The sequence below is a fragment of the Sceloporus occidentalis genome, unplaced genomic scaffold, assembly GCF_023333645.1.
Source record: "Sceloporus occidentalis isolate IW3139 unplaced genomic scaffold, rSceOcc1.0.p SCAF_2, whole genome shotgun sequence".
Taxonomy (NCBI): Eukaryota; Metazoa; Chordata; class Lepidosauria; order Squamata; family Phrynosomatidae; genus Sceloporus; species Sceloporus occidentalis.
Window position 1 is genome coordinate 205,110,746 of NW_028316982.1, and position 24,010 is coordinate 205,134,755.

At 40.1% G+C, this 24,010-nt stretch overlaps 3 protein-coding genes across 3 annotated transcripts in view; 2 read left to right on the forward strand and 1 right to left on the reverse strand.

Annotated features, from left to right (window-relative positions):
• Positions 1-4,662, forward strand: part of URB1 (URB1 ribosome biogenesis factor) — a 90,972-nt gene extending 86,310 nt beyond the window's left edge. Inside the window, exons 37-39 of the mRNA XM_089512100.1 lie at positions 1,339-1,580; positions 2,887-3,471; positions 4,377-4,662. Coding sequence (XP_089368226.1) covers positions 1,339-1,580; positions 2,887-3,471; positions 4,377-4,591 — 1,042 coding nt within the window. The 3' untranslated portion in view covers positions 4,592-4,662. The remainder of the gene's footprint in view (positions 1-1,338; positions 1,581-2,886; positions 3,472-4,376) is intronic.
• A 2,484-nt stretch (positions 4,663-7,146) lies between these two features.
• Positions 7,147-12,021, reverse strand: MRAP (melanocortin 2 receptor accessory protein). The gene is made up of 3 exons (XM_089508123.1): positions 11,644-12,021; positions 9,638-9,734; positions 7,147-7,739 (listed from the first exon to the last, which is right to left on the reverse strand). The coding sequence occupies exons 1-3, from the start codon at positions 11,747-11,749 to the stop codon at positions 7,571-7,573; spliced, it is 372 nt and encodes a 123-aa protein (XP_089364249.1). The 5' UTR covers positions 11,750-12,021; the 3' UTR covers positions 7,147-7,570.
• Positions 12,022-14,561: 2,540 nt separating this feature from the next.
• Positions 14,562-23,084, forward strand: MIS18A (MIS18 kinetochore protein A). The gene is made up of 5 exons (XM_089512101.1): positions 14,562-15,150; positions 16,781-16,847; positions 18,124-18,246; positions 20,338-20,431; positions 22,112-23,084. Exons 1-5 carry the CDS (start codon positions 14,952-14,954, stop codon positions 22,190-22,192), a joined length of 564 nt encoding a protein of 187 aa, XP_089368227.1. The 5' UTR covers positions 14,562-14,951; the 3' UTR covers positions 22,193-23,084.
• The last annotated feature ends 926 nt before the right edge of the window (positions 23,085-24,010 follow it).

Here is a 24,010-nt window from a genome sequence, read left to right on the forward strand (position 1 = left end):
GGAAAACTCATCAGCTCTTTTGGCTTTTCCTACCATCTGTATGCCGATGACACCCAGCTGTATCTTTCTGCCCCTGACCTTTCTCCAAGGCTTGAACAGCAAGTTTCGTCCTGCCTCACAGCTGTCTCGCAGTGGATGTGCCATCAGCGTTGGAAGCTCAACATGTCCAAGACAGAGCTTCTTGTCTTTCCTCCTAAGCCCACCCTTCAACACTCCTTTTCTGTCTCTGTGGACAACATTTCTATTCAACCTGTCCGGCAAGCCCGCAGTCTTGGTTTTATCTTTGACTCTTCTCTGTCATGTATCCCTCAGATCCAGACCACAGCCAAAGCTTGTAGATTCTTTTTGTACAATATTGCCAAAATCCGACCATATCTCTCCGCTTCTGCTGCCAAGATCCTGGTCCATGCCCTAGTGGTCTCACGACTTGATTACTGTAATGTCCTCCTGGCTGGGCTTCCTCTTTCTCACCTCCGTCCTTTAATCTCTGTTCAGCTTTCAGCTGCACGCATTATCACTTCCACCCACCGCTCTGACCACATCTCTCCTGTGTTGGCATCCCTTCACTGGCTCCCCCTCCCTTTCCGCATTCAGTATAAGCTCCTGCTGTCCACGTTTAAAGCCCTCCATGGACTGGCCCCTCCCTACTTATCAGACCTTCTTTCTCCTCACCTTCCCACCAGGGCCCTCCGTTCTGGTAGTCAAGGTCTGCTGTCTCAGCCCAGGATTTCCTCTGCCCCATCCCGGATTCGCCCCTTTTCACTCGCTGCCCCTCACTCCTGGAACCTTCTTCCCCCACAAGCAAGAGCCATCACTTCTTTAACCAGCTTCAAAACGGAGTTGAAAACCATCCTGTTCAGAGAAGCCTTCCCAGGCATTGCATAATTGTCGCTTACTATTTGATGTTCTTGTGGTGCCTGTTTATTGAACCATTTCCTGTATTGCTATGTACTGTATATGTTTTATCCTACTTGAGAGTATGTATTTTCCCTGGAAAATGATTAACCATTCATTATGAAGCCTCGCCCTCCCTCCAGTCCATCTCCCTTGGTCCAGGCCTTGGAGGTAGAGAGGAACTGCTGGACCTCTTACCCTTTCCCTCCACCACTCCCTTCTCCTTCTGTGTCTTGTCTTTTTAGATTGTAAGCCCGAGGGCAGGGAATCGTCTAACTAAAAGATTGTATGTACAGCGCTGTGTAAATTTACAGCGCTTCATAAATAAAGGTTAATAATAATAATAATAATGTATCCAGTGGGCTGTATTTTGCCCACATCCGTTATAGACAGATAGATACACACACTGTTTTAATTTTTTTCCCTCTTTCTTTTGCCAAACAGGGTCAACTTGGATTTTCCTAACCTGATTCAGTTTTTCAGCACATTGAGTTCTGTATTAGAATACCGCGTTCTGGTCATTGAAGCCTTCAGAGAAATGGGCAGATTTACTGTAAATGAGCATGTCCTGTCAAACAGAGATGTTTTGCTGCTTTTGCACAAATGGAGCATCATCAGCAAAGATGTGGAACTTCAAAATGATCTGCAGATAATTGCACAACAGTATCAAACTAAAGACTTGCTTAGTAAGTTCTAAATATAAGCGATTTGTTTTCTGTTGAATTCTATCTATCAAAGCAAATACTTCTGAGAATTTCTAGGAGCCAGAAACTTAAATAATCAATACTAGAAAGGAAAGGAAAATCAGTAAAATTTGAAGCTATGCTTATTTATTTAATATTGTGCATAATATAAACAATAGGATTGTAAGTCTCACTATATGATTCTTTACATGTTTTTAAAACATTCCTGAAAATGTTTAAATGAATTCTTATTACCTGACATTGCCACCACTTTACATGTGTGCTGCATTATGATCTTTATGAGCTTATTAAGGCCTTTCTAAGCTTGGACACTTTAAGTTCCCGATTGATGTTTGTCTTTAGATTTCACAGATGCTGATAAAAAATAACCAAAAAGTCAGAACCAACTCTTACAGATAATTCTTAGAATCAGTTTCCTTTCCATTTTGTAGGTCTCTATAGAACACAGAGCCCAGTGTATATACGTAGGTGGGGAAAGTGTTTGCTTCTTAATTTGTGCAAAAGATTAAACTTGGGTTGCTTTGTGTTCCTCTCTGCAATTCCTCTCTGACTGCATTTTCTCATTTGGTAGCATGTCCTCTTACCCCCTATTTTAGTTTAAAGTTGAAAATGGGATTGAACATCATTGGCATTTACTCTTGAAAGAAAACAAAGCTAATGGGAATGGTGGTTCTTGTAATTGTAGTGCTTATCTCATCAGCTTAGATACTCTAACTAATCACTTTCTTCCTGTTTGAACATTAATGAGAGGGAGGGATGACTGAGAAAGCACTGTAGGCAGACTAATGCAATTTTCCAGTTTATGTCAATCCAGCATAAGAGCAGTGCTGTTTCAGTTAAATAAAAGGAGCCTTCTCATTTTTAAAGCTTCTTTTTAAGAAATACTTGAGCAATGTTTGCATTGCTTCTGCTATTTTTGAAGGAATATTATTTGCATTGTTTCTGCTATTGTAAAAGGAATAACAACATTTTATTTAAGTATTTTTGGCTGATGTAAATTTGTGGAATTCTAGTAGCCTCAAGATAGATATTATCTCATATTTCGGCTTTTGATGATATGTTGGGATACTGACCTTGTTGCGATTTAGTCATTTTTCTGTGTTACAACCACAGTCCACTAGAAGGTGGTTCTGTGTAACAGTATTCTCTTAAATCTGTGCTTCTCTGCCTCACTACTAGCTTTTTAATTTTTTATTCCCTTTCTCACAAAAACAATTTCCCCTTTTCATTTTCTAAATTATTATATATGAGGTGTTACCTTTTTTTTCTTTTTCTTTCTTCTGTACAGAAAATATTAAAGAAAAAAACAAACCAGAGATGCCTTTTCGAACATTATCTCAGCTTGCTCAGAAAAAGAATCTAATTGAAACAGAAACAGCATCTGAGTGGAAACAATTACATTTAGAGGAATGCAAATCAGTTCTAAGATGTATACTTGTCCAGTGGAAACCTGTGTTTCTTGACTTGTCAGTAAAGTATCCAAAAGAGCAGAACAGCTATAGCAACCCTACTCTTTCATGTAAGATTGCTTACTTAGTATTCAGATGGCTTGTGAAGTCCCACATTGACAGTATCCTCAATGTACAAAATGTACTTTTAACATTCAAGTGGCTTAAAAAGAATGTGTTGCAAAATAGCACTGTGGTAGAGGAGATTCTTAAAGACGAAATGCTAAGAAGTGATATATTTAAGATTTACAACAGCATTTGGAGTGCCACTGAAGACAACATTGTGGAACTGAGTGATCTTTCTCTGCTCAATGATACCATGCTTCATCTACTAGATTTTCAGGATTTGAACACAAAGGATTTTCATGGGATTGTGAGAAAGTTGTGCCTTTCTTCAATGACAGAGGAGGACACAATGAAGAAAGGTAACTTACTTTACTTTCAGCAAGACATCAGAATGAAAGATATAAGTTGTTTTTTTGTTGTTAATTGCCATCAAGTCGACTTCAACTTATGGTGACCCATGAATGAGAGATCTTTAGGTAATCCTCTCATCAACAGTCCTTCTCTTGTCTTGCAGACTCAGGAATGTGGCTTCCTTAACATAGACTATCTATCTGGAATGTAATCTTCTTCTTTTCCTACTACCATCTACCTTACCAAGCATTATTGTCTTTTCCAGTGAGACATGTCTTTTCATATGGTCAAAGTACAGCAGTCTCAGTTTAGTCATCTTGGCTTCTAGGGCTGCATCCGCACTACAGAAATAATCCGATTTGACACCACTTTAACTGCCATGGCTGAAAGCTGTGGAGTTCTGGGAAGTGTAATTTTGTGAGACATTTAACTTTTTCTGACAGAGAGCACTGGTGCCACAACAAACTACAGTTCCCCAAATTCCGTAGCATTGAGCCATGGCAGTTAAAGTAGTGTCAAATTAGATTATTTCTAAAATGCAGATGCAGCCTAGGGGAGAGTTCAGGCTTGATTTTCTCTACATATACATCTTTCTATTCCATAAAACTAAGAAACGTAGGAGTGGACTGAGAGAAAAAAAATAAGTTCCTGTTGTGAAAAACATAATAGGAACTCTGTTATATAAAATATGCAATGTGTTTTAACTAATTGTGATGTTTAATATGTTTTTATCTTATTTAAATTATTTTTATTGTTTTAATCTGTTTAACTTGTTTTAATGTTACTTGTGAACCACACAGAGATCTTTTGATGTATGGTGCAGTATAAATATTTTAAATAGTAATAAATAAAGGATAAAAATCAATGGTAAAAACTAGACATTAATTTTGACTATCTTTTTTTAATTTTCTAGCTGCAGGAATGTTCCTCACTTCTGTTTACATTGGAGACATTTGGCTGGGAGCAAAACAACCAGACATGTTTATAAATCACATCAAATTGGTATGTGGAGCAACAGATAGGAAGCAAAACAATGATCAAGAAATGTGGAAATGTGAAGAACCTGTGGTTTCTCTATGCAAAGACCTTTACTCTCTGCCAATTTTTTACCACACTTTTCAGAATTAAAATTCTGTGTAAAATCTACAGGAAATAACTTTAGTATTTATAACTTATGTTTTATACAGAAACTACATTATAATGATGCTGTACATTTTTTACATCTTTTTTAAAAATAAATATTTTCTGTTAATTTTTACAGAGTTTGTCAAAGCTGGATTTTAGGGCTATTTTTATATATTATGTTTTGACATGCTTGGCCACTTGGAAGTTAAGGCTGCTACAAAAGCATAGCATAGACCAATCTACAGTCCGGTTTTGCAAAGGTGGGACTGCCCCGCCCACAGCCACCCACCTCCTCCTCCTTCTCGCCGCGCGCGGCTGCTCATGCAGCCGGCGGGCCCTCAGCCACTGCCTCCTCCTCCTCCTCTGGCTCTGCTTCTGCCTGCCGAGGCCAAGCCAAGCGCCTAGCGCAGTTGCGCAGAGGCGGTGGGTGGCTGCCTGCCTGCTGCCTTGGCACGCGGGCGGGGGGGGAGTGCGCCAAGGCAGCCACCCACCTCATCTGCTTGGGCCCGGGAGGCAGAGGAGGAGGGAGGAAAGAAGGAGGGAGGGAGGAAAGAAGGAAGGAAGGGAGGGAGGGAGGGAGGGAGGGAGGGAGGGAGGAGAGGAGGAAGAGGATAGCGATGATGATGATGATGATGATGATGATGATGATGATGATGATGATGATGATGAATGAGCCAGCTTCTGAGGCACGACCAATGTAAGTTGCTCTGATTTTTACAAACTCATGCGCAGTGAAAAAAAACCAAAGTCCCTTGACCAAGTACGCACTTCTGAGAAGTACAGTTGAATCCGAGGGCAAACCCACTTCTTGTTAAACCACCTTGACATGTTCAGTATGAATGCATAGCATGTTCAGTGTGAAACCCAAAGAGTTTGGTTATACAATAAGCCTCTGAAATATGCAAGAGGCCATTTTAAGTAAAGCCATGTTCAATGCCCAAATGTGCTGTTTGGAATGGGGGAGGGGGGGTGGCCAGAAAGGGAAAGTACATTTCTGCCATCTGTCTAGGAATAATTCCCAAATGCCCTCCATTTTGATCATGCCTAAGAAACATGCATTTATAGTAACATTTTAAAAAAAAAACATCAATTTTTTTCGCATGTCCATTTTTTAAAAATGCGCCCTACATTTGAAAATTTTGTCCTACATTTGTCCTACATTTGTCCCAGTTTGGAGGTCCAGACTTATGGCAACCCTACTCCCTCCTCAATATGACATCCCTTCAAGTATTTAAACAGGGCTATTATATCACCTCTTAACCTTCTCTTCTCCAGGCTAAACATCCCCAGTTCCCTAGGTCGTTCCTCATAGAGCATGATTTCCAGACCCTTCACCATTTTAGTCGCTCCAGTTCTTGCCTTGTGGGGACTGCTACTTTTTCCACTACTGTCATCACTGTGCCTGAATTTATCAGTAACTTTATCTTAGTATAGTGACCCCAAAGGCTTTGTGTGTGTATTTGAATACAAAATAGTTTAACAAAAGAACACTAGTGGTTTGAGTGTTGGACTCTGACTTTGGAGACCAGGGTTTGATTGCTCGCTCAGCCATGAAACTCACTGGATGACCTTGGGCAAGTCACATGCTCTCAGCCTCAAGTGAAGGCAATGGCAAACCTCCTCTAAACAAATTTTGCCAAGAAAACCCTATGATATATGTGCCTTAGGGTCACCATAAGTAAGAATTGATTTGATGGCACCCAGCAACAACATTAAACCTATTCATAATTACTTGTTCAAATGCATAGTGTTTTAGTTCTTACTGTTTTAGTTCTTACTGTTACTTATATGCTTATACAATTATGCTAATTATCTTCTTCAAACACATCTCACAGAGTCCACTCCCTATAATCAACTGACTCTTACTCTAAATTGACTATAATTAATTAGAAATAGCAATAGCAAGTACATTTCTATACTGCTTATCAGTGCCCAGTGGTTTACAATGGTAAACTAATTGCTCCCAACAAGCTGTCAACCTCGAAAGGATGCCAGGCTGGACCCTGAACACTGGCTGGTATTGAACTCACAACCTTGTGGTTTGTGAGTGAGAGCATGAAGTACTGGCATTTAACCACTTCACCATCAGGGCATTAACAGTCATGAAACCTTTTTAAAATTCCACTGAAATACTCAGCCAGTCCTTAGTCATCCCCAGTATTCTGTGCTCTATCTGCTCTCAACAGATCACTTATTTCATACTATATACTATATATCACATAACCATACTGTAACTCTTCAGGCGTTTGTACTCAGTCTTGCAAGATTTAATAAAGTGCCATAAAGAATCTCTCAGCATGTGAATTGGGAACCTTGCATAATGGGCATGAATTGTCACTGAAGGGGCTGCATGAGTTTTCAGGTGACAATACTTACATTAATTTCTATACTAAACACATGTTTTTACAAAAGTCCAGAACAACACATGGATCATTTATTTACATATTTCAGAATACAATTAAAAGCAATATTAAAAGCAATGAAACTACTATATTAAAATTAAAAGTAAATTTAAAAATTAAGATGTTAACAACCAAGGGAAAATGCAGCATGTTTCAGTAAAAAAAAAAAAATCCCCATCAACATTTTTTCTTTAATGGTAGGTATTATGTTTTGAAAATGAATTGGAAGGGACAATCAACTATTTCTAGGATAGTCTGCCATGTACAAATTACATTATACAAAACATTAGAACAATGTCTTAAGTTACAATTGTGCAAATATCTAAGAAATTGCTAATATCTCTTCCGTGAGCGATTAGTGATGACTGATATACTTATTCCGAACCCTCTGTTTCTGATTCAATTTTGAAAATAGTCATTTCACTGTACATTACATCTGAGGTAACTATTTGATTGTGTTCATTTAGCAATTTTTGTTATTAAACAAGTATTCTAAATTGATTACATGTTCCTAAGGAAGCTCCCTCTAGTCAACCTATGGTGTAATAGATTGTTGTGTATATTTAGTTGAGATGCAGGCTCAAACCATATTGTTCAGATTATGACATGGTGACCTACTGTTTGAACAGATGCTTTCAATTTCTTCAACTTGAGAATCATCTAAAGTTGGTCTATCATGGTTTGTTCCAAGATTTTGATGGATATTTATTGAATAATTCCTTGGATATCTTTTCTCTAGTCTTCCATTCCTGTGAACAAATAAAGTTAATACATTATTGGCTGCCCATAAAATATAATTTACAGAATATCACAGCAGAAGTTCAGCAGGAGCTCAAAATGCAATACACTTGTCCCTCCATATTCACTAGGGTTAGGGGCACAAGAACCCGTGAATATGGGGAAATCGCAAATAACAAAAACACCATGATTTTACCTGAGAGGGCACCTCTCTAGGAATCTCTAGGTCCTCCAGTGCAACAGACAGACTCTGACCATAGAGCTACCCTGGAGGAGCTATGAATGCCTAGTAGAGAATTCTCTCTAGGAATCTCTAGGTCTTTCAGTGCAACTTATTAAAGTTGACCATAGAGTTGGGCTGGAGGACCTAGATATTTACAGAGAGAACATATTAAGAAAATCTGTGAATAATCAAATCCTCAAATATCAAATCCGCAAATATGGAGGGATGAGTGTATATGGTTCTGTTCCTTTTTACCTCACAACAAATCTATGAGGTAGATTATGAGAACTGGTGACTACTTCAAAGTCACCCACAGAATTGGCTAAATGTGATTTTGAGCCTAATCTATCCTTTTACTATAGGGGTGGGAACTCTTAGCCCTCTAAATGTTATGTGACTGTTATTTCTATTCATTTATCCACCACTGTCAGGTATGCTACTTATAGCTGATGGGGACTGCAGTCCAATGGCATCAGGACTGGAGTGTGGCTTTGGTGAGGCTTCCGGACTCTTAGAATGCATACATCATTTAAACAGCATATCTCCATAGTGACCTGAAGCAGCTTTATTTTGGCCTGTCTGTACGGGCTCTCAGTCTAAGTAGCTAATGCCTTGCATGAAATAAATACAGCAGGTTGGACCCAGAACTTACCCATATCTCATGTTACGTATATTGGGTAAACCCATTGATATCTATGGATCCAAAAGTAATTGTGACTTATTTAAATCCGACTGATTTCAGTGGGCCAGTTTTTAAGATGGCTTAAGATGCTGTAACCCAGAAGTGGAAATTACATGACCCACCAGCTAGTCATAGCCATCACAACCCACAGTAAGAAATACTGGGAGTACCAGGCCAACAACATCTGGAGAGCTGTGTGATTCCTATCCCTGATATAAGCAAATATATTTTTCCTTCCGTGTTTTCATGTTATATTTCTGAATTACAGGTTCTACACTGTTGAGCTGATACTTCCCAGCACCTTTTCTTATAGTTTGTTACTTGGTTTTCCTTGGTTATTGTCTAATTTTAAAAGGCCATGCTTTATATAATTTGAAATGAATGAACCTAATAAGTGACACAGAAAATATATCAAGGCCATTGGCCAATATGCATTTCATGCATTACCTTAAAAAAGCATAAACGTTTGATATGCAAAAAGACATTGTAGCACCTTTGAGACTAACTGTAAGAAAAAAAATTGTAGAGAGATCTTGTAGCACCTTTGAGGCTAACTAAAGAAAGAAGTTGGCAGCATGAGCTTTCATAGACTTAAATCTACAAAAGCTCATGCTACCAACTTCTTTCTTTAGTTACGGTAGTCTCAGAGGTACTACAAGATCTCTCTACATACTGCTTCTACAGACTAACATGGCTTACCTTTAAATTCTACCACTGTGAGAAAAAAAGATGCATCTGATGAAGTAGACTTCAAACCTTTCCATCTCAAAGGTGTTACAATATCCCATTACATACTCATTCAGATGAACACCACTGTGTCTTTGAATTCTGCCACTTTGGAAAGTACAGATTATTGTTCCAGGCTTCATAAACCCTGGCTGATGAAGACAGGAACAAGCACTTCTCCCCTTGCAAGTCATTTTTTGGGGCGTGTGCAAACAGACACTACACTACACTACACTACATTACAATACAATACAATACAATACAATAAAAACACTTACTTAATTGTAGAATCAGACTGAGACATGTAGAACAAAATCAAGAAGAGAAGTGCCACAAAAGAAGCTAGCCCAATCCAAAAAGCAATGACAATTGAATCTGTTAAAAGGAAATGTGATGATGATAAATCTGATAAATTTTTAGAATATTTTAATAATTTTTTCTTACTCTAATGTTATAATCATGGAAGACTACTTCTTGCATGTAGGCCAAAGGAAATTGAGATGGAGAGATTGGGAGTGCAGCATTGTTGGTTGTTCTCTAAATCCTCCCAGCTCTCTGCCCCAATACATTGCTTTAAATCATTGAATCGATGGTCTCCTTAATCGGCACTGGAGTCTTTATACCACTGGATAAAGAAACATTTTAATTCTGTTTTGAAAAAAATAGAATTTCAAATGGAAACCAAAATGTTTAATTAACTTCATTCAGATGTGTTTAAAGGATGTGGTCTAAAGACTTTGTTTAAATGTAATATTCAGTAAGAGTCTAATTGCTATTTAAAACAAAGTTTAAATATATTCAAATATTCTAGTGGATAGTCATTCTGTAACAGAAACACTAAGCTGGAGAACAACTTAATCATACTCTGAATAGGCCCATTACAATAGGACTAAATTAAGGCTCACTTATTTCAATGCATTTACTCTAAGCATGACTAACATTGCAATGCTCAGAGCTGGGGATTATGAGGTTGTCGCTGCCAGCATTCTTTACTACTTCCTATGCTGTGTATGGCTGCTGGGAATTGCAATCCAACAGCAACTGGAGGGCCAGACAATCCCTACCTCTGTTTTAACACAACTTGAGGCTGCATCCATACTGCAGAAATAATTCAGTTTGACACCACTTTTAACTGCCATGGCTGAATGTTATGGAATTCTGGGAATTATAGTTTTGTGAGATATTTAGTCTTCTCTGTCAGAGAGCGTTGGCTCCCAAAAAAAACTACAATTCCCAGCATTTCATAGCTTTGAGTCATGGCAGCTAAAAATGTGTCAAACTGGATTATTTCTTCAGTGTGGATGCAATCATAGCATATGTTCTTTTCAACTCTAAAGAGACGTGTAAAAGATTGCACTGTAACTCTGGATCCAGTCCAATGAAAATAATGAAAATTTTAAAATGGTTAATATTCTTACAGTCCAAAACAATGAATGCCCATAAAGAAACCAGTTTTACCAAACCCATTTGGATTTTTGCATTGATTGGATACTTAATTTGATACTGAATGTCAACAAGGATTGTGAAGTCAAAGGCTTTCATGGCCGGCATCCATAGATTTTTGTGGGTTTTTCGGGCTATGTGGCCATGTTCTAAAAGAGTTTATTCCTGACATTTTGTCAGGATCTGTGGCTGGCATCTTCAAACGTCAGGAATAAACTCTTCTAGAACATGGCCACATAGCCTGAAAAACCCACAAAAATCAACAAGGATTGTTTAACATAAATACAGTATCTCCAACCTCAAGAAGTGATTTGCATGCATGGTTAGATAGAATAGCCACAAAGAGCTGTTGCAGAAGAAGAACGAAGACACCAGCATCCATCATGTAAATTTGAAGGACAGTGGTCCTTGGTTCTATCACTTCAGATAACTGATTAATTTAGGAGAAGGGGGAAAACAGATCTAGACTATAATGGTTTAGCATTAGGTGATGGGATCTTTTGCTGCATTTCCAGTTTTCCTGGATTGAACCCTTTCTAGTCTGTAGTCACCAAGCTCTGCAAGAAAACAAATAAATAAATCAGAAGGGTCTACATTTTCATTTCAGTGTGCAAAGGGATCTTGGAACACCTTTGAGACTATCTACTTCCTCAAGAAGTAGACCAAACCTACGAAAGCTTATGCTACGAGTTCTTCTCTGCAGTTAGTCTCCAAGGTGCTACAAGATTCCCTTGCATCCTGATACTCAAGACTAACACAGCTATGTCTCCCAACTCTATACTTCATTTTAGTTATTCTTTTACCATATTCCTTCACAGATGGAGAAAAGAAAGCTACTTACATCTGTTGGCCTTTAGCTTGCTTGCATCAACTGGAATGGGATCTAAATAATCCATGTAATATTCGTAAGACCAAATATAATCGGATATATTCGTCCTGTTAGCCATTTTGATAGTACATCCCAGGCAGCTCAAAACTCTGCCCCGGCACACAATAATGTTAAACCCTACTTGAGGCTGTATAATTGTGTAAATAATGTTTTATTTGACAGGCCATGCTTAGATACCAGAACTATTCAGTCTGACCTTCATGTCTGCTGCAAACAACAGCTGCCTGGTGCCAAAGGACACCCTATCATCCCTCCCCTAAGTACAGTGCAAGCTATAGTTCACCTTTGTTATCCATAACATAGAGTAAAGTTAGCAATGAAAAGCACTTTAGCTAATTATTACTTTCTGTATTTTCTGCATTTCAGTTTTGTTTCAAGCCAGTTTACAATTCCTCTTCTCTCAATGTGTGCACAAGTGAGTGTGTACATATATACTTGAGAGCTAGTGTGGTGTAGTGGTTTGAGCATTGGGCTATGACTTTGGAGATCAGTGTTAAATTCCCAGCTTGGCCATGAAACCCACTGGGCAAGTCACACTGTCTCAGCCTCAGGGGAAGGCAATGGCAAACCTTTGAACAAATCTTGCTAAGAAAGCCCCATGTCTTGGGGTCATCATAAGTCATAGACAACAACAACCAGCCCATCTGAGACTAATACTTCATGCATTTGAGGGACATGAATGGAAGCTTACGCCAGAGCAGTTTTCTAGTCTTTAATATGCCATGGCCTCTCTTGTTTTTCTGCAACTGACTAACAAGATTTCCTCCAGCCGTTAGCTGAAGTGTTAAAAATGTCAGACAAGGCCAGTCTAAGACATTTTGGTGCCTAAAAAAAAAAAAGAATAGCACTCCCCCCCCCCTCTTCAACTCCAAATAAACGAACAGACATAAGTGAGATATGAATTTGAATTTACGTTCAGCGTTAGTGACAGGCAGTGTCCTGTGTCCTAGAATCATAGAGTTAGAAGAGACCACAAGGGCCATCCAGTCCAACCCCATTCTGCCATGCAGGAAATCACAATCAAAGCACCTCTGAGATGGCTGTCCAGCCTCTGTTTAAAAACCTCAAAATAAGGAGACTCCCCCACACTCCGAGGGAATGTGTTTCACTGTCAAACAGCTCTTACTGTTGGGAAGTTCCTCCTAATGTTGAAGTGGAATCTCTTTTCCTGCAGTTTGCATCCACTGCTGCGGGTCCTGTTCTCTGGAGCAGCAGAAAACAAGCTTGCTCCCTCCTCAATATGACACTCCCTCAAATACTTAAACAGGGCTATCATATCACCTCTTAACTTTCTCTTCTCCAGGCTAAACATACCCAGCTCCCTAAATTTCTCCAATTGATGCAGCCTAGAATCACATTGGCCTTTTTAGCTGCCACATTACATTGCTGACTCATGTTCAACTTGTGGTCTGCTAGGACTCCTAGATCCCTTTCACATGTTGTCTTGTTAAGCCAGGTGTCCCCCATTCTATGGCGGGGTACATACCGCCACTTTGCGGCGCTCTGCCGCCGCCGCCAGTAGGTCCGCGGGGGAGCCGGAGCCTTCACACGGCCCGACTCCCGCGCGGACCGAAAAAGAAGCTCCAAAATGGAGCTTCTTTTTTCGTCGCGTTTGCGACGTAGCGAGGCGCCAGGGGCGCACTCGCTACATCACAAGCGGCGCGACGCGTACGGACGCTCAGCGTCCGATACGCAAAGATGGCGGCGCCCATGTGGAAGGGGCGCCGCCATCTTGTACATATTCTATACGTACTAGGGTTAGGGGGGTGCGGAAGCACCGCCCCTTCCTAACCCTAGTACGTATAGAAGACGTACTAAATGGCGGTATGTATCCCGCCAATATCTGTACATTTCATTTTTTCTGCCTAAGGGTAGTACCTTACATTTCTCCATGTTGAAATTCGTTTTGTTAGTTTTTACCCATCTTTCCTAGTCCTGCACACACAGCATCCAAGGGCAACAGGCTACTTGCAGGAGTTCAAGGCTGGCCCATTGCTATTGCTGGCCCCAAAGTATCTGGCACCTGAGGCAGATGACTCTTAGTTTAAGGTCAGCTCCGTTGCCAACTGATGCTGACCACCAATAGCAAATATTCTTAACTCCAGATAAGGGAGACTCAATCTGTATTAACAAATCTGTGTTCTACTGAAATACCAAATGAAAGTATTGATTTCAGTTAACTTGGGGTGCATCTACACTGTAGAAATAATTCAATTTGACACCACTTTTAACTGTCATGACTCAATCAGAAATCTGGGATTTGTATTTTTGTGAGGTGCCAATAAGAGCAGCATGGAGTAGTGGTATGATGAGTACTGGACAACAAATGGAGACCAGGATTCAGTTCCCTGCTCAGCCATGAAACCCACTGGTGACCTTGGGCAAATCACACTCTCTCAGCCTCAAAGGATGGCAATGGCAAACCTTGTCTGAACACATCTTGCCAAGAAACCCCCATGATAGCCTTGCCATATGTGAAAAATGCCTCGAAGGCACAAGAACACACAGAGGAGGCACCAACACTCTGGCAGAGACAGTTTGAAGATCTTCTACAACTACAAATCCCAGGATTCCATAGGCAGAGCTTCAACACTTAAAAGTGGTACCGCACTGCATTATTTCTAGTGTAGATGCAGCCTTCCATGTGTATTTCTCTGCTATATTTTATTATTTAACGTTAATATGTATTAATATGTATTATATTATTTTTTGTAGTGTATGCCTCAGGCAGTTTATTTTTATTTCATTCTATTTTTAACTGATTGTATGTATAGCACAGTGTAAATTTACAGTGCTCTATAAATAAAGGTTAATAATAATAAGCATATCATCCACGTTTGTGTAGATTACACGATGAAGGAACACATTTCTGTCTTTATGGGGGCACGCTTTCCAAAACAGGTGGACTTTTGATATTTTGTTCAGTCTGTATAATGAGGCAATGTTTTCCTGCCCTCAAACAGGGGTTGCTGCTTGTGCTTGTGTACTCTAAGTCACTGTGGGTTTTGGCAACAATTCTTCAGAGGGAGCTTGCCATGGACTTCCCCTCAGGTCACGTGGCGAGGCTCGAAATACCGCCCTCAACGGACATGCTTGACGTCACTGCGGGCGGGGTGCGCGTGCGCATTAGAGCACGGCGCTCTCTTTCTCTCTCCTCCTTTCTGGGGAGGCGAGCGAGTGTGGCTGTGGGCTTCCTAGAGCGGCCCCACGTTGAGGGCAATTATTTCCGGTATGAGGAGGCGGTGCCGCTTTGAACGAGAATGGCGGCGGTCCCGCTGGGGATGGGAAAAGAGGAGAGGAGCCCGTTGCCTCCCGATACCCAGGGCCCCGAGGAGCAGGAAGGCCCCGGTTCGGAAGAGCTGCCCGTGGTGTTCCTGTGCTCCGGTTGCAAGCGCCCCGTTGGGGACTCGCTCAGCTGGGAGATCAACGACGAAGACGCCAACTGCATCCTTCTCAACGGTGAGCCGGGAGTGCGCATGCGCGGGCGCGAGAGACCTACCCCGACCTTCCCCTTTCTCTGGCGCGCGCCCTAAATGAGGGACAAATAACGGTCGCGCTGGCCCCGCCCCCTTCTTCGCAAGAGCCCTGAGGCTAGCCTTGGTCGACCCCGCACACTTTGCTGCCTGAGGCGGAGGAGTAAATAATAATAGCTCCCCCTTTTTCTTCAATCAAGGTGCATAGTGACAATGGCCATGAGGGCTATTTTGGCAGTTCCTCCTTCCCCTGGCGGCAAAAAGCGACAGGGACAGAAACAAGGAGGCCTGTTTCCACTGACTGAATAATAATAATAATAATAATAATAATATATATATACAGTGACTGTATATTATTATTGTAATCATTATTATTTTATTTCTGACCCGCCTCTCCTCACAGCTTGAGGCAGGTTACAACACAGTTAAAACACAATCATTCCATAAAATACACGTATATTTATATGACAATACGTAGGGCAATAATTAAATGTAAAATCCATGTTTAAATTCATGATTAAAAACTGCCTGGATAGGCCTGCCGGAAGAGATGGGTCTTCAAATATGTTTTATATTGCATCAGCTGGTTTAGCTGTGGCTGGTCATTCCACAGTCTTGGCTCTTACAAACGGTAGCAACCGCCCCCCAGTGTTCGGGGCAGATTGTACAGGAGAAGGCAGTCCTGTAGATAAACTGGACCCAAACCAGGTAGGGCTTTAAAGGCCAAAACCAACACATACTACGCAGATTGAGCCTCCCGTAACCTGGAGTCCCAAAACATTCCAAAAATTGGCCACATGGATGGCCAAGACAGTGGCACCTTTGCTTTCTATGTGGCCATGTTCTGAAGAAAACCTTCTAGAACATGGCCACATAGCCCGAAAAACCCACAAAAAACCATGGATGCCAGCCATGAAAGCCTTCAACTTCACAGACTTAGGTCCCATCTGCAAGACATCTCATTATGTACAGGGCGCTTGTGCCTTAAGTGGGGGTTCCGTTACACACACACACACACCCCACATAAGGCAAATAGCGCATATGCTCGAGCCTCATTGAAAATAATGGGGCTCGAGCACATTGCGTGGCATAGTGCAGGTGCTGTGGGCACCATTGTTACTTCCGTCGCACGTATGACGCTGGCGCACTGTATGTGCAAATATTCCAAAATCCCCCAGAACTTCCAACATTCGAAGTACTTCTGGAACCAAGCATTTCAAATAAGGGAGACAACGTGTTACAGATTTATTATAGGTAAAGCTTTTCTGGGCTGTTACTCACTTCAACAGATGCAGATACAAGCCAGGATGGAAACATCTTACAAAATAAAACAAAACAGATGTTATCCAAAAATTAAAGTACACATGATACATTATGCCAAGGTATAATGTTACTTCTTTCTACCAGTATCAGCCCATTAGGCCACAACTGCATTGTTTTTACAAAATTGTAACATGCTACCAGTATCGCCAAGTGATATTTTCTACTTGAAGGGCTGTAAATGTTTTCATAAATTCAGTGTAGTACAGACTTTTTTTTCTGTACCAAAAAGCTACGCCAGCTCATTATATACATGAGGACAATCCTGTTCCTGATTTGTATCTTTAAAAATGCAGGTGTCACCCTCAATGTCTCTGTGGACAAAGAACAAAAACTGTCAACCCAAGCAGGTGAATATGGATGGTAAGTAAACAGTCAGCTTCGCCAAAATAAAAATGAGACTTCTCTTGTACCAGGATTGTTGCATTCTAGTTCAAAACACATTATTTTTAGGTCAAAACTATTTTTACTTAAAAATGATTATGCAAACTAATAGAGACTGTGTTGGGATTCTTGCTGTATCAATTTTGAGCCAAGACAGGCCTGTTTTGTAAGGCCTTTGGTTCTTAAGATCAAGGATGGATTTTCTGATTGTTTTAATTGTTTGCATTGTTAAAAACTGATTTAAAAAGTGGTTTTGGACTACACTAATTTTATTTTCCATTTTGCTGTACCTTACTTTTTACTGGAATTTTTTTCCTGATCAAATATTGCCCTTCAAATGCTTTTTACTTATGGAATCTTATGGAACATTTATATCATTTGACAAATTTATGTTTTGTACTGCTTCAGTTTTGTTTACGAAATAGATGCCATATAATTTTGATGGACTGGATCCTAATTAATATAGGACATTGAGTATGTTTCCAGAGGACAACCACCATGATTTGACTGAGTTATGGAAGGGCTTTGACTTGCTGGGAATGGCTAAGTATGCTGTAAGCAAGGCTAGAAAGGAAGGGAAAGGAAAAGCCATTCTGAGCCAAATGATAGCTAAAACTGGATTTAAAAGTTGCATACTATACAAGCAAATGTGTACAGTTACAATATTTCAGTTGCAGTCCACGAGCCATCACTTCTCCACAGATCCTGTTTGTTTCTATGGGCTGGAATGGTTGCACTGGCGTGGCGCTTACATCAATGGCAGCGCCTGTGTACACAGGATGCCGCCATTGTTATGCTGCTCACATGTACTAGGGTTAGGGACTGTCTGTCTCGGGCCATAGTCTCTTAGCCTAATCTACTTCTTAGGGGTTTTATGAGAATCAGATATATTATATGTAAAATATAGAAGGACAATAATTAATCCATCGTTTATTGCATGATAATGTTTATTTCATTTGTTCCGCAATAATAATTTGTTTTTTTTTATTTATATACCGCTATTCCAAAGATCATAGCGGTGAACAGCAAGTAAGCTAATTAGCATTAAGCTAATTTGCCCCCAACAGTCTGGGTACTCATTTTAGCGACCTCGGAAGGATGCAAGCCTGAGTCGAGCTTGGGCCCTTTTGCTGGTCTTAGAACTCACAACCTTGTGGCTGCAGTACAGGCATTTAACCACTGCGCCACCAGGGCTCCATCTCTGAATTAGGATGTGAACATGTCTAAAAACTAATCTAAATACTTTGCTTTACAGTATTCTTGAAACCTTGTTTTGCACTGGGTGCAAGATGACACTTGGAAGCATTTACAGATGTACCCCAAAGCATCTTGACTATAAACGAGATTTATTCTGCTTGAATGTTGACTCCCTAGACAGGTGAGAGAAGCAATAATTCTGTTTGCCAAATATACTTTTCTATACTTATTATTTTATACTTATTATTTTATTAGTTTTACTGACACTACAGTCCTTTTTGCTAATAAGACAGAATGAGGATTTTTATTACAGATGGCTATAATTATCATAATATGTATCCTTCAAAATTTAGATTTTCCTTCTGGATGATAGAAACTAAAACATGTATAATTAAGATGAAGGTGTGCAGTCATTACTGCACTTCATTAGTAAAATCTAGCAGTCTTTCAAGAACTGTGACAATTTTCTGTACATGGCTCACTTGCTACTAACTTGAGGCATGGTACTGCAAAGTTCTATTGCCTTCTAATTCTAACACTGAAATTGGTGGTTCTGTGCCTTAGCGGTTAGCCAGAAAAATGTGCCCATATACAGGTGTGGTAATTGTTTTATGTGTAGATGGAATATCCCCAGATATGTGAAGAAAAGCCTGCCCAACAGAGCCAAATCACGCTCAGTAGCCTCCCAAGAGTCATAAAATATGGCTGGCAGTTGAGCTGGGAGCCATCTCCAAACCTAAATTCTTCAGGACTATATCACACAACTGGAAACATTTTCCAGAGGATTTGGGGGTGGTGAGTGATCCTTTTTCTCTCCTCTTCCTGAAATCTCCCCTCTCTCCATAAAGTGCAAACAGTACTACATGGCTTAACAGTACCATGCTAGCCTGAGGAGGAAAGCTCTGGTTGAGTGCTGGAGATACCCCAGAACCCCATTTGTCAAATTTAAAAATGATCACCTTATAAAGATAGCCCTCCCTTCTCTGAGGGAGATTTGCCTTGGTAAGCTGGCAGGTGCTTACCTGTGGTGCAGACCTTTTGTATTTGCCATAGAATATTGGGAGGGAGCCAATCTCCTTGTATGCAATACAATCATTTTAACTATTGGATACCCTAATTTTGCCTTAGTGCTACATGAAGGGTAGAGAACATGCGGTCATTCAGTTATTCTACTGCAAGTCCTAACATCCTTGACCATTGTCCACACTGACTAGGGTAGGTAGGAACTGTAGCCTAACAAAATGTAGAACAGTGGTGGGATTCGTGTAGCCTTCCAAAATGTTGGACTGCAGCTCCCAGCAGACCATATAAGCATGGCCAATGGAGAGAAATGCTGGGACTTAAAGTAGAACAACATCTGTAGCGGCCCCACTTGTTCCCACTCCTGATATAGGGAGATTTAAGTTATGTATCTCTGTTAGAGAGCCAGTGTGGTTATAGTGATTTGAGTCTCGAACTACAATTCTGGAGGCCAGATTTTGAATCACCACTTAGCCATGGAAATCCACTGGCTAACCTTGGGCAAGTCACACTTTCTCAGCCTCAGATGGAAACAAAAACAAACTCCGTCTGAATAACTCTTACCAAGAAAACGCTGTGATGGGTTCACCCTAAGGTCGAAAGGCACACAACAAATCTCTGTTAGAAACATAGGCCCGTTACAGATGGGCCTAAAAGTGTGCGTGCTAGGGTTAGAAAGGGGCGTCCTTTCCGGATGCCCCCAACCCTAGGACGTGCGGAGTGCGCACAAAATGGTGGCGGCTGTTCCACACAGCCGCCGCCATGAGTACGTCACGACCGCGCCACCTCTAAACGGGGCGGCGCAGTTGTGACGTGGGGCCACGCGAGGGCGCCTAATGCGCCCTTTCCGCGGCCCTGGAAGGAGCTCCGTTTCAGAGCTCCTTCCAGGTTTGCGTCGCTGGGCGCAGCCTTTAGATGGCTACGCCCAGCGACACAGAGGAGAAAGGGGCCAAGCGGCCCCTTTCTCCTCCTCCCCACCACCACAGGGTGTCCTTGGGGCTTGAAGCCCCAAGGACACCCCTTTCCAGGCCTCGGGGAAGTGGCCTTTTGCCGCTTCCCCGTGGCCTGGAAAGCAGCAGATCGGGGCCTCAGTGGTTGCCGCTCTGGCCGCTGAGGCCCCGATCTAGCGGGGAAAGGGGTGGGTGCAGGCCGCACCTTAATTACTTTTATTTGCAAGTTACTCTTCAGTTGATTTATTTTCAATCTTTTATTGAGTCATTGGGATGCTAATAGTAACTGTGCAATGTCCAAGTTACACCCTAGGGTCATCGGAACAGAAAGCTGTAATTGATGAGGAGCCTCTCACCCTTGAAAGTCGAGCTAGCTTAGAAGAGTCACTAGAAAGGGTAAGATAGTTGATCTGTGCTGGCATTTTGGTTTTTTTTCCCCCATGAGAAGTATTATGCAGAGTTCATTCTTTCCTAAAATTTCTCTTACTTATAATCATGGCCAGTAGCATTTCCTAACAAAAACTGTTAGCAGAAAAGAAATGTTCACCTTTTGCATACACCATCTGAAGAACTGCAGGTAAAATATAGTTCCAAACAGGTAAACTTGTTTGCCTTGGACAGTTTGTCAATAGTGTGTTAAGATGTGGCAGGGATAGTGGTGGTCATCTACTCCTCCACTTTAAGTCCTATGGTGGGTAGCAAAAAAAAAAAAAAAACAATGGATGATGGATTAGCTGGAAAATATGCAAGAATTATGCATTTTGTGGTAAAACCATGCAATTGGAACAAAATTTGCAATCTAAATATGAAACAGATTTTGGCTTTGGGGGCATTACACACTTGGTTCCTGAAGATGATGGCATTACACACTTGGTTCCTGAAGATGATGGCTGCCATTTTTCAAAATGGCAGCCATGCACAAGTGCACTGTAAGAAAAACTGAGGCTAAACTTATTTGTTGCACGTTATATGGTTAAATGCTGTACAGGGTGGCATTATCCAGTATCAACATTTTGCTCACAAATATATTACCCAGTAATGACATCATCATCATTTGTAGAAGTATTAAAGCCAGATTAAAATATACATTACACATACTCCAACACAACAATTAGCAAAATTCTGCACATTGTTTAAATGAGACAAGCTTTATGTATCACAGACCTACACTTTAACATAGTTGGAGATTCAGTTCCCTTTTTGCCACTTGGACTCGCCTGTATTTGCATCTTTGTACTATTTTGAGTTTGTTTAAATCAAATCACATTGTAAGAGATTTTCAACAACAAAAAAGAACATTCATAGCTGTAGATCATTTGTTGAACCTTGTGTTAAAGAGGGATTCAAAAGCATAAAACTAAAATGAAACAATCCAGAGAAATCTTAGCCATAGCCTGGTTTGATTAACACTGGGATTTGTTTGGTTTAAATATTTGTTAGTTAAACAAGTTTTAATTAAAATATAAACAAAAAAACAAAAACAGACTCCTTGGTCAGGTTTCAGTTTATTGTTCCAATAACACCACATACCACTGCTGAAAATATTCTCCTTCACAAAAACACTTCAGTCATTTTGCAATTCCATTACTTCTTACCGTCAGGGATGCTTTGATTTAGATTTCCTGCATGGCAGGGGTTTGGACTGGATGGCCCTTGCGGTCTCTTCCAACTCTACGATTCTATGATTCTATCCTTTTTGTAGTTGCAGGATATCAACTATTGACAGTTCTTAGTTGTTTCAAGCAAAGTTGTCCAAAATGGTTTATAAATGCCATCATGAGTTTTAGTCCAGTTATCAGGTGCTCCATTTTAGGTGGAATTATTTGCATCTGATTCTTGTTTGCAAACAAATTATTTCTTGTGGTATGTTCATACTACTGCTTGTTTTTTCATGCAGAAAGATCACAGATCTTTCAGTTCAACAGAAAGCATCTGGCATATAGTGGACACCTTCAGTATGTATGACATGCAGAGGAGTCTTCAGAGTTCTTATTTCAGATATCAAAGATTTGTGAGTCATCTCTTCTTAATTGACATATAATGTATAATGAAATGGTCTTTTATTTTACTTAACAGGCAGAAACAATATTGAAAGCATTGGAGCAACGATTATCTGTAGTGGAATCCAGTTTTGCATCTCTTCACAACATTGGCTGAAAAAGATCATGAACATTACTAATGTTAATATCGATACATAACTTTGGTATAACACTTATTCCTGGAAGTTTGTTGAATCACAGCAAGAACCATCCATTTTAAAAAACAACAGAATGTGGCTAGTCTCTGTCCGGTTGAAAATATAGGCTTCTTGGGTAGGAAAATACTTTGGGGGAGCTGAAGAGAATCTTCAGGGATCCTGTTTGCAAAACCATGTTTTACTTAAAAAAACAATGTCAACTTTTGCTGAATGACTGAAATAGTGTTCTTGTCTGCTTTCTGCTTTCTATTCCCTATATACTTTTTGACAATTTTTTTGTCAATTTAGTGAAGATGTGACTAACTTCCAAAGAAGGCGGCATCCCTAAGAGGTGGGATGCCTGGGAGATCAATGGTGTAATACTTAAAGTTTCTCTATATAACAGCTGTTTAGTTTTCTTCCAGTTAGATGTTCTAAAATAGAAGGTGTCAAAATGTGAGGTTTCATTTACTCAAGCAGAATTTTTAAATGACTTAATCGTTACTTCCATTGCTGTAAAGAGTAAGATTTACATCTTCCAGAACAGGTGAGAAATTTTTTTGTCCTACATACAGTGGACCCATTAAAATGAATGGGATTTGTTAAGCAACACTTACATAAATCCCGTTATACAATAAATCTCATTGATTTCTATGGATTGTCTCTAATTGGGACTGAAATTGGATCTAGCCCTTAATCTTTGTAAATAAAATAGTAAAAACTATAGCACGTCAGCTCAGTTTTGTAATTTTATGGTGGACCTACTATTTAGAAAGGATTGTTTTCTAGTGTTGTTTTGGAATCAAGATACTTGAATAAATGTAAATACACAATGATGTATATGCTTCAATAAAAACAAGAATTTATAGTTGACATTTTCTACTGCAAGTCTTGGTGCTTATTGATAACTGCCTCATTCTCTAGAATCTGAAGCTTCAAACAGTATGCCAAATCTGAATAGTTTTCATGTAACAAATAGCCTAGGTGGCGTTAGTCATCATAGATTTCTTATTATGTTGTAGAACATTCTGTTCATTTAATTGGGGTGTATTATATGGTTTCATCTCTATTCTCTTTTTCTTCAAACATTAAAAACAGCCTCCATTCATTAAGAGAAGCCTTGCAAAATAGATTGCTGTATTAATAGGTGTCATGAAACTGGAAACTAAAGCAAACATTACTTTTTCTTTTGCAGAACAAAAGGTACTGTGGCAACTTAAAGGCAACTTAACAGATTTATTACAGCATTTGTAACAGTTTGTTCCCAAGTTGTTTTGGTAAGATACATCTTGGTACTGTACTGTGAATAAAACTGGAAATAATGACTCAACTTTATTATTCAGCACTCATTTAATTCTTAGACCACTTACCTATATTATAATATCAAATATATAGCAGCAAAACAAAATCTAAAAAGTTTTTAAAAATCCACTGTCGGGGACCAGTAAAAAGTCTTGAGCCAAACATGTCTTTAGGGGGCATCTTAAAGCACAGGTCAAGGTATTCCTCCTGTATGGCATAGTACTGATTTGGGTTGTAAAACAACCTGAGGTTGTTTCAACAAATGAACAGGTTGTAGAAGGAAAATTCCCTTTCTACTGCATCACACCCAAGAAATTCTGTCATGTTAGAAATACTTCATGAAAAATGAGGTGAATGACAAGGGGAAATGATTTCAACTTGGGCAACTTGCATTTGCAACAACCCAAATAAATATGACTGGGCAGGTCCATTCTGGCTATAATTCAACACTTCTGTTTTCCTCATGCTCCTATTTCAAAGCTCCAAATGAAAAAACC